The sequence below is a fragment of the Protobothrops mucrosquamatus genome, unplaced genomic scaffold, assembly GCF_001527695.2.
Source record: "Protobothrops mucrosquamatus isolate PMUCROS unplaced genomic scaffold, P.Mucros_1.0 scaffold_70, whole genome shotgun sequence".
Classification (NCBI taxonomy): Eukaryota; Metazoa; Chordata; class Lepidosauria; order Squamata; family Viperidae; genus Protobothrops; species Protobothrops mucrosquamatus.
Genome location: NW_015386146.1, coordinates 41,454 through 52,367, shown reverse-complemented (window position 1 = coordinate 52,367; position 10,914 = coordinate 41,454). Strand labels below are relative to the sequence as shown.

The following is a 10,914-nucleotide window of genomic DNA, read 5'->3' as shown; positions in this document are numbered from 1 at the left end:
TCTCAGCACTCTTTCTAGACTCTCAACATCTTAAGAGCCTCAAGCATGTTGAGTTCGGATGTTGAGTCCGAAGAAGGAAAAATCAAATTCTAGCCAACTCTCAGCCAGGAAAGCCCACTGGATGACTTTGGGCCTATTAAGTCTCAAGCGAAATGTCTTCACAAGGTTGCTACTTTGAAGAAAAAATAAGATTTTTTTGAGCTCCTGCACAACAGGCAGGATAGAATAATATTTATTCAATCGATAACCAGCCAAAAAGGCAAGATATAAATCTAATAAATAACTGCAAGGGGGAAACGCTCTCTGTTTCTAGGCCTCAGCAACTTTTAAGACATGTGGATTTCAACTCCCAGAATTCCCCAGTCAATGCTGGCTGGGGAATTCTGGGAGTTGAAGTCCACACATCTTCAAAGTTGCTGAGGTTGAGAAACACTGCTCTTGAGTGAAAACAAAAGCTATTTTAAGTCAAGAACTTTGTGTATAGCAGGGGTCTTCAGAGCTGAAGAAGCTTCATGGATGAAAAGCAAAACGTCTTCAAAGAAAAACAAGAAAGTCCAGTTGCCTCATGAAAAAACCTCTTTGGGATAATTGTGACCTGGATGACTGAGAATCTCCACAGAATAAAACTGCTTTAGGTTTTTCAAGGATCTGCTTACTGAACAATATTTTCAGGACAACGGGCCCAATTTCTAGAAATGTCAGTTTATTAAGCTGAACCGAATCTAACGTACAGCAGTACATGTCAGAGACAATGCTCAAAAACATTAAGCATCCGTGTTTAAGCAGTCAAACGTCGAAGTAATTAAAGCTTTCTTAAGACTTGCATCCTTCCCTGGGCATAAGTTGCGTTCTCAAGATCAGGGAGAACTTTTCCAATTTAAAATAGGTCACTGGGGATCGTCTGTCGATCAGCTCAAACATTTAGATTTACCTCAGTTATTAATCACAGAGTATTCAAGCTGTAGCCAAACTTTTTTTTTATATAGTAGCAGTTGAACAATTACACTGAAATCACAAATACAAAAAAAAAAGGACTTTCTGATGTGGAGGAAACTTTTTTAAATCAGGCAACTGTTTAAACAGACAGTAAATCTGCCAAATCCTAAGCAACAATTATTTTAAGTCTCTCTTTAGGACAAAATGTAAGTACAGTATAACGTGAGTATGATTATACAGGCAAGAATTGTCAAATGTAGTTTATTATTACAACCGAAATGTATTATGCCCAAAAGATTTTTTTCTAAGATGGCAACGTTATCCAAGCATTTGACACTAGACTATTCAATGAAGTAAATAAATCCTTTCAAAATACTCATTTCCTACATACACCAGGCGTTTTCTCCCCCAAATTGTACATGTGTGAAAGTTAATCATAAACTATTTTGAAATACAGAAATATTCAGACTTGTCAACAAAGTGAAACACGGCCATTTTAGCATTAAATCAGATTCCTGATGTTGGTGGATAGAACCCTGATTTTGGAGAATTACTGTTAGGTTTGTGCAGGCTCGTCTCCTTGTATACAAACCAAGCATTTCCGCCCCACAGAATCATATTTACCAAGCCAAAAACCTGCAAGAACAGAGATCTTAATTAGTCTGACGTTTTAACTGAATCAATCCATACTTTATATCATTTTTAGTAGGACAATGAAAAGACATTCTATATCCTCGCTCAGTTTAAAGATCTGAGGCATGTATGAAGGCCTATTTTTCTAGAGAGGTACACCTCTATGTTACAGCCACCAAATTGGAGATAGGCTTCCGGGATCGTGAACTTTCTAGAACATTGTGTCTCAACCTTGGCAACTTTAAGATGGGTAGATTTCAGTTCCCAGAATTCCACAGCCAGCTTCAACTTCATTTTAAGATTAGCATTTTGAAACAATAAACATCGCCCCCTTTTAGCCTTATTACCCAGTAAGCCACTGTTTTGTTCACAGTTCTTATGTTTCATAGTCAGCTTTCCCCGAGTTGCACTAACTTAGTTATAGTCAGGGCTGCCTGCTGGATTTGGTCAAAAAGGTCAAGATATTAGTCACAGTGGTGTGATCGTAGTCTGTTTTTTATGGGTGTTACACTATCTATCTATCTATCTATCTATCTATCTATCTATCTATCTATCTATCTATCTATCTATCTATCTATCTACCTACCTTATCTACCTACCTTATCTACCTACCTTTTATCTCTATCTATCTATCTATCTATCTATCTATCTATCTATCTATCTATCTATCTATCTATCTATCTATCTATCTATCTATCTACAGATGGAACCTCAGTCGCACGACTGAAGCTACCATCTTGATTTTTCTGACCCTAACCTGTGAACTATTTGATGAATAGATATATATGGAGGTCCTTGGTGCTCTCCGAGCTTGGCTGTTCTCTTGCAGACATTTCATTGCGAAACTAGGCAACATCATCAGTGCTGGAAGAGTGTGAGGCTTGCTCTCACCTTACCTAGCTGGGTAATGAAACATCTGCAAGAAAATAACCCAAGCTCAGAGCACACCCAAAACCACACAATTTAACCTTGAGCTACAAATACTCTTTTAATGGAACAAATATATCCACGCTGTTAAAACCATAGTTGACATACTGTACATACCACAGACACATTCAGACTTCCCATGCTGGTTACAGAAGCAAAGACACAGGACGATCCAAGAATTTTGCATGCCGGTATTACGTCCACAACGCGGGGACCGGTTGATACTTTGATATCAACCAGGGCCTTGGCCCAGGCAGCGGTGCTGACTAGCCACAGGAAGACCGCAATGAGAGTGAAAACGTAATCCTGGAGACCAAGAGAGAGAAGTTAATCCGTTTTGTTTATGGGTCAAACCTTCAGATTACAGAACTTACAGCCTCAACTGGGCCCAAAATATGTTGTTAAGCGAGGCATTTGCTAAGATAATTTCGCTCCATTTTATGACCTTTCTTGCCATAGTATTTTGAAGTGAATCGTTGGCAGTTGTTCACTTAGTAACAAGGTTGTGAAGTGAGTTTGGCTTCCCGCATTGACTTTGCTTGTCAGATGGTCGCAAAAGGGGATCACGTGACCCCAGGGACACTGCAACCGTCTTAAACATGAGTCAGTTGCCAAGCGTCTGAATTTTGATCACGTGACCGATGCCGCAACGGTCATGACGTGAGAAAAAGGGTCATAAATCACTTTTTTCAGTGCTGTTGCAGCTTGAGTCACTAAAATGAGCTATTTTAAGTCAAGAACTTTGTGTATCACAGGGGTCTTCAAACTTGGCCCTTTTATGACTCGTGGACTTCAACTCCCAGAATTCCTAAGCCAGCATGGCTCAGCTTGGAAACCTCTCCCTTTCCCCTCAGCATGGCTGGCTCAGGAATTCTAGGAGTTGAAGTCCACAAGTCATAAAAGAGCCAAGGTTCCCCACCCCTGCCCTATATCAGGGGTCCTCAACCTTGGCAACTTTAAGACTCGTGGACTTCAACTCCCAGAATTCCTGAGCCAGTATGGCTCAGCTTGGAAACCTCTCCCTTTCCCCTCAGCATGGCTGGCTCAGGGATTCTGGGAGATGAAGTCCACGAGTCATAAAGTGGCCTAGGCCTAGGCCAGAGGTAGGCAACCTCGGCCCTTTTATGACTGGTGGACTTCAACTCCCAGAATTCCTGAGCCAGCCACGCTGAGGGGAAAGGGAGAGGTTTCCAAGCTGAGCTATGCTGGCTCAGGAATTCTGGGAGTTGAAGTCCACCAGTCATCAAAGGGCCAAGTTTGAAGACCCCTGGTATATAGCTATGAAACTGAAGAGAACATAGGGGAAGCGTTTCCCCACTTTGACAACTTGAAGGTACGTGGACTTCAACTCCCAGAATTCTCCAGCCAGCCATGGAGGCAGAACCTATGGACAGAAACTTCTGGAAATATCTCCTTTTTTAGAGATTTGTTTTTCAGGGAACTTGAAGCATTTGGTTTCCTCAATGTCTGTGGAGATTCCCAGTCCTCCAGGTCATCGTTATCCCAAAGGTGCTTTTTCATGAGGCAACTGGACTTTCTTATTTTTCTTTGAAGACGTTTCGCTCCTCATCCCAGAAGCTTCTTCAGCTCTGATGTTGTCAACCCACTTGGGATAATGAAACATCTGCAAGAAAACCCCGAGGCTCAGAGAGCACCAAGGATCCCTCAATCAGAGCTGAGGAAGCTTCTGGAATGAGAAGCGAAACGTCTTCAAAGACAAACAAAAAAGTCCACTTGCCTCCTGAAAAAGCATCTTTGGGACAGTTTGATAGGACTACAAAATGCTCTTTTTTTCTTTTTTTAAAGGAAAGTTCATGAAGGAAACCAGTGTGCACTCCACGCGGCAAATGGGAATTCAAAAATCACACTTTAAAATTAAAATTAAACTTTTGAAAGGAAGATTTTGAATAGGGTTAGTTGAATATGCTGGCCAACGGTTCATATGAAATAAGACTTCTAAAATAGTCTGTGGAGATTCTCTGTCATGCAGATCACGGCTGTCCCAAAGGTGCTTTTTCAATACTGGACTTTCTTGGGTTTTTTTCCTTGAAGACGTTTCTCTTCTCATCCCAGAAGCTTCCTCAGTTCTGATTGAGGGGTCCTTGGTGCTCTCTGAGCTGGGTGGCTTTCTTGCAGATGTTTCATTATCCCAAGTAGGTAACAACATCAGTGCACCCATGACATGACATTGATTTACAAACAGTAAACCTGATGTCATGGTTCCGAAAAGAAGCAGCCTTTCAAAGAACTGTGAGGCTTATTTTCCTTAAAGAATCCTTTTGTCGCTACATAGCTTCCGCACGTACAATAGTGAAGCCAAAAACTGAACCCTCCCTCCCCCAATCACCCGTAACAAAGCATAACTCACTCCTTCATTTTACAGTCATCAATCACATTCTCCAATTAGTGTGAAGTGTGAATTGTCCCCTACTCCTCCTGTTACAGCTGACCTTGGCAGTGCTGTGCTGAAATATTGTTATGGTTAACTAGCATATTTTCCCATCCACTAGGCTAGTATTGTCTGCTTTAACTCTAGAAGTGATATGCAGGCTAAATAAAACGTGTTTGCTTCTTCACATAGGGCAAGCAAGAACATCCGATGTTAGCGGTCTTGACATCTGACATTGCTCTTGACGTCAAAGCTATCAAATTGTCCTCTTCTTATCACCCAACCTGAAATCTCAGCGACTTACGATCATTGGGAAATTGCTACCATTCCGGTAGGCGTGCATATAGCCCAGGTAAAACACCAGGGCTGTCATGCAATAGAAGAAGATCAGGACTCCAAAGGTGACAAAGAACTGGGCCGAAGAGGAGAAATTTCCCACCAGGTAGAAATCCGTCCAGGTGCCGTTGCATCGGGTGGGATCTGGCGAAGTAAACACAGCGGTGTTCAACCTGCAGAAACAGAAGTTGGAGACGGTCTCAGAAGGATCCAGCTCGCCTACTCTTCTGAAAAGGTACAAGGAGTCCTCCACTTACGACCAAAATTCAGCCCAACATCCTTACTGGGTAAGCAGGACAGTTGTTTAGGGAGTTGCACCCCATTTTAGGACCTTTTTTGACACAGTTGTTAAGCAGATCACTGCATTTCAGGGAAGCGTGAGGTCGTTAAGCGTCGTTAAGCGGATCTGGCTTCCTCCATTGCTTGTTGGAAGCCAGCTGGGAAGGTTCATGAAAGGGGATCACAGGATCCTGGGAGAGTGAAAACTGTCATTAAGTACATGCCAGTTGCCAAGCACCTGAATTTTGATCACATGACCTTGCGGATGGTGCGACGGTCGTTAAGTGTGACAACTGGCCATAAGTCACTTTTTTCAATGCCATTGTGACTTCAAACGGTCACTAAATGAATGATCGTTAAGTCGAGGACTGCCTCAACAATAATAATAATTATTATTATTAATAATAAAAAATAAAAAAATCTATACAGCCGGAAAGCCAAGGTCAAATTTCTTTACAATAGATAATTAGGAAGGCACATTCCCAGGTTTCTGATTCAAATGTTGAAGACAACCAGAGGCATCCATGACAGGGTCAAAAAAGTCAAGATGGCGATCCCAATCATGTGATCAAAGACCCATCCCTTTTTGATGATCATCTGAGACACTTTGAGATACACTGATTTAACAGGCTAGCCAAGAGGCACATATATTACCCTATTACAGGGATAGGCAACCTCAACTTTTATGACTCATGGACTTCAACTCCCAGAATTCCTCTGACTCAGGAATTCTGGGAGTTGAAGTCCATGAGTCATAAAAGAGCTGAGGTTGCCTACCCCTGGCCTATTACATATACAATATGTTACAAGCAGTCCTCTATTTACAATGACTGATTTACCGGCCACTCGGAGTTACAACGGCACTGAAAAAAGTGACTTATCCCCATGTTTCACACTTACGACCTTTGCAGCATCCCCACGGTCACGTGATCAAAATTCGCACACTCTGCAACTGGCGCGTATTTACGACGGTCGCTGCGTCCCCCTGGGGTCACATGATCCCCTTCTGTGACCTTCTGACAAGCACAGTCAATTAGGGAGCCAGATTCACCTTAACGACCATGTTATTCATTTAACGGCAGTGATTCACTTAACAACTGTGGCAAGAATGGTCGTAAAATGGGGCAAAACTCAGTCTCACTTAGCAACAGAAATTTTGGGCTCAGCCGTGGTCGTAAGTGGAAGACTATCTATATTTCTTAATAACTGTATTTAAGCATGTGTTATTCACTTTGTCATGCAATTAATGTCTATGTTTTTTTATGTCGCTAAATATATTTTTCTCCAGATTAGAGGGGTCCACAGTGCACAAAAAAGCTGAACCTATTCTAATAGAAAACCTGCTAACAGCCTACAGGTAGTCCTCGATTTACAGCCTCAATTGAGCCCAAAAATTTGTATTGCTAAGTGAGACATTTGTTAAGTGAGTTTTGTCTCATTTTACGATCTTTTGTGCCACCGTGGTTAAATTAATCGCTGCGGATTTAGTACCATGGTTGTTAAATGAATCTTGTCAGAAGGTCGCAAAAAGAGATCACGTGACTTCCCGGGATACTGCAATGGTCATAAATATGAACCGGTTGCCAAGCGTCTGAATTTTGATCACGTGACCCTGGGGACGCTGCAAAGGTCGTAAGTGTGAAAAATAATCATGAGTCACTTGATCACGTGAAGGGTTAATACCGCTTTACAAGGCCTTGGTAAGGCCACACTTGGGATACGGCATCCAGTTTTGGTCACCACGATGTAAAAAAGATGTTGAGACTCTAGAAAGAGTACAGAGAAGAGCAACAAAGACGATCAGGGGACTGGAGGCTAAAACATATAAGGAATGGTGGGTGGAATTGGGTATGTCTAGTTTAATGAAGAGAAGGACGAGGGGGGACATGATAGCAGTCTTCCAGTATCTCAGGGGCTGCCCCAAAGAAGAGGGAGTCAAGCTATTCTCCAAGGCGCCTGAAGGCAGGACAAGAAGCAACGGATGGAAACCAATCAAGGAGAGAAGCAACCTGGAACTAAGGAGAAACTTCCTGACAGTGAGAACAATTAACCAGTGGAACAACCTGCCTCCAGAAGCGGTGAATGCTCCAACACTGGAAGTTTTTAAGAAGAAACTGGACAGCCATTTGTCTGAAATGGTATAGGGTTTCCTGCCTGAGCAGGGGTTGGACAAGATGACCTCCAAGGTCCCTTCCAACTCAACAACAATAACAATAACAATAATAATAATAATAACAATAATAATAATAACTTTTTTCAGTGCCAATGTAACTTTGAAACAGTCACTAAACGAAGTGTCGTAAGTCAAGGACCACCTCTACATCCTGATGGGATACAGGCACCAGAAATGCACAAGGAACTCACCTGAAAGGATAACTGAAAGAGGCTGCTACTGTTTTATTCACCGCCCCGTGACAGGAGACCAGAAGTGTAGTGACGCCTCTGTAGCCGCCACAAGAAGCAAACGCAAGCACCGCAAAGAGCTGTAGAAAAAGAACATTCCGGTTCTGGCATTATTTGCAAAGGGCGAGGATAATCAAGAGGAGGGACCGGCTTATCCAAATCACGTTTTTCTTTTTTATGATTAAAAGGCTCCAAAATGAAATTAAAGTCAGGTGGGGTTAAAAAAAAAAAAAAAGCGTCAAGCAAGAAACTCTTGGGGTCCAACAAGCAGGAAGTGGGGCGGATGAACAAGAAATCTTTTTTAAGACTAAATTTTAAAATCAAGGTGAGACGACGAGGGCAGGATAATAATAGGAAATAGGTTTCTACTGTTTGTTAACTGTAATTCCTTTTGTTAGGCTTTGGTTTAGCACAGGGGTAGACAACCTTGGCTCTTTTATGACTCGTGGACTTCAACTCCCAGAATTCCTGAGCCAGCCACACTGAGGGAAAAGGGAGGTTTCCAAGCTGAGCCATGCTGGCTCAGGAATTCTGGGAGTTGAAGTCCACAAGTCTTAAAGCTGCCAAGGTTGAGGACCTCTGATATAGGGCAGAGGTAGGCAACCTTGGCTCTTTTATGACTCATGGACTTCAACTCCCAGAATTCCTGAGCCAGCCACACTGAGGGAAAAGGAAGGTTTCCAAGCTGAGCAATGCTGGCTCAGGAATTCTGGGAGTTGAAGTCCACGAGTCTTAAAGTTGCCAAAGTTGAGGACCCCTGATATAGGGCAGGGGTGGGGAACCTTGGCTCTTTTATGACTCGTGGACTTCAACTCCCAGAATTCCTGAGCCAGCCATGCTGAGGGGAAAGGGAGAGGTTTCCAAGCTGAGCCATGCCGGCTCAGGAATTCTGGGAGTTGAAGTCCACGAGTCATAAAAGAGCCAAGATTGCCTACCCCTGGTTTTAGCATCTTATTTAAACCTAAACACCAAGATCTATGGTTCAGCTGGCGGGGCAAAGCCAGCCAGTTGTACTTTGCCCAATAAACCATGTTTAAAACTGAACCTAATGAGTGTCAAGGGATTAAAATGTGATGTAAACTCAGCCTAAGTTGGTTAAAAACGCCCCCTTTAGGGTGTAGAAGTGAGAAACAACAATGTCGATCTTTGGGTTTTTTTTGTAAAATGTCAGATATTTTGCTGGATTTTTAAAAAATTATTAATCTGGATTTTGCAGGCGATTGGATTCAATTCCAGTATCAAATGACGCTGCATATTAGCCATTTGTCTAGAATTAAAATTACAGTATCATTTGGCCTGTGCTAATTTACACAACAGGCTAGGCCAGACTCTTGATTTTGTTAGGCTCTGACTTAACCTGATGCGTGCGCCTGACTGTGGCCTACAAACCATTATTTATGGTTTATCAGGAGCTGCAACACACCACAGCCCATCTATCGTAATGCATGATCCCAGCTTATAGGCAATCAAATAAGAGCTCAGTATATACACACCACATAAGTAACCTGGTTTGTGTAAGAAATATTTGGCAGCCATAAAAGAGGAAAAAGCTGTGCAGTGTGATGCAGCCATTTTAACGTAATGTATATCTGAAACCATGTTCTAAGCTTCAAAACTTTTACAAATACCAAGAAGACTCCTACATAAAGGATTAGGGTTAGGTCTGGAGGGGGTGCACACTGGAGGTGGCTACTACAGGTAGGTTGACAGCAAACCCCCACCTCCCACCCTGCTAGTCCATCCTCGTTGGATTCTTTTTCTTTGTTTATTTTATTGTTCCATTACTTTGCTACTGTTATATTTACACTGGTGGCAAAGAAATTTAACAAATAAATAAATATACAGGAGTGGGAGTGGGAGGGTGGCAAAAGAAATTGTCCTGCTATTTTAGCATTTTGAAGTTAACAGCCATGTTGTTTAGAAAAAGAAGCCCACTTGAAAGAGAATTAATATGCTAAGGGAATTTTACAGACCAGACAGGAAAAAAAAAAGAGTTGCACCAGGCCTAGTAAAAGAAAGCTGTTGTAACAAAGGAGAAACTAACTAGAGCATTTCTGGAGCAGAGGTGGAAAAAACCAGGCCTCGCAGTCTTTTGGGCCTAGGAACCTTTTGCATCCTATTCCACTAAAGCTTTGCAAAAGAGACTCTGTTCATCTCTACCACCCATTTATTTACTCCCTGTTAAAATTGAATTAATCCAATGTTCTTAATTTACCCAAAGGAGGAGAGTTTGCAAGACATCCACCCCCCCTTAAATTACGGTTGGCTGCTTTTTTTTTGAGGTTTAGGATGTCTTGCAAACACAGCTCTTTGGGTTGCACCTTCACCACCACTTCCAGTTTGCAGAAATACTCCTCAAAGGAAGCTGTGCTTGGATCCTCCTTCTGAAACCAACTCACCCACTCAAGAAGCTTGATGAAACCTAGAGGTTCTTTGAGGGGACCAAGGTCCAGGTGAAAATCACTCATGTTTTGGAGGAGGAGGAGGAGGAGGAGGAGGAGGAGGAAGAAGAGAGATTATTAGAGCAAAGAGGAGCCACGGAGGAGCACCAGAAGAAGATATGGTGGCTACAAGAAGCTGCGAACTCTGCTCAACCTTGTCTCCAAGCTCTCGTTCCCAGGAGTAGAAGGTGGACTTCTTTGGTCCTATAGAACCTGCCTCCTTGGGCTCCGCCCACATCCTTCAGCCAATAGGATGCCTTCCCTTCCTTCTCCAACTGTTATCTCACAATGGTTGGAAGAAGGTCAGTGGGACATCCTCTGCCCAAGTAGAACGGGGCTATTAGAAGCTCAACCTTGCTCCTGGTTGAAGAATGGATTGCTGAATGCCTTTAATTGTATTTATTTATTTAATCATTGGGTTTGTTTATTTATTTTTACTAATTCAAGGCAGTTCTTTATCAAATCCATTTTTTTAAATCAACTCAACCCTACCACCAAGAACTCTATGGGATAAATTGGGGTGAGAGAGAGAGAGAGATGGACCCTAAGTCCCTCAGCTGGTTTTCATAT

At 42.4% G+C, this 10,914-nt stretch overlaps 1 protein-coding gene across 1 annotated transcript; it reads right to left on the bottom strand.

Moving 5' to 3' along the window:
• Positions 1 to 1,443: 1,443 nt before the first annotated feature.
• On the bottom strand, positions 1,444 to 10,380 carry SYPL1 (synaptophysin like 1). Its single transcript, XM_015813602.2, has 5 exons — positions 10,303 to 10,380; positions 7,865 to 7,983; positions 5,190 to 5,394; positions 2,614 to 2,802; positions 1,444 to 1,572 (listed from the first exon to the last, which is right to left on the bottom strand). Exons 1-5 carry the CDS (start codon positions 10,369 to 10,371, stop codon positions 1,444 to 1,446), a joined length of 711 nt encoding a protein of 236 aa, XP_015669088.1. The 5' UTR covers positions 10,372 to 10,380.
• Positions 10,381 to 10,914: the final 534 nt, after the last annotated feature.

Bases quoted from the DNA above. Each gene is read 5' to 3' on its own strand.
- SYPL1 (XM_015813602.2), bottom strand. From the start codon at position 10,371: ATGAGTGATTTTCACCTGGACCTTGGTCCCCTCAAAGAACCTCTAGGT. The intron at 7,984-10,302 runs GTGAGTTGGTTT...CTTTTTCTACAG, and splicing joins TCATCAAGCTTCTTGAGTGG to CTCTTTGCGGTGCTTGCGTT. The intron at 2,803-5,189 runs GTAAGTCGCTGA...CTTGGTCTCCAG, and splicing joins GTAGCAATTTCCCAATGATC to GATTACGTTTTCACTCTCAT.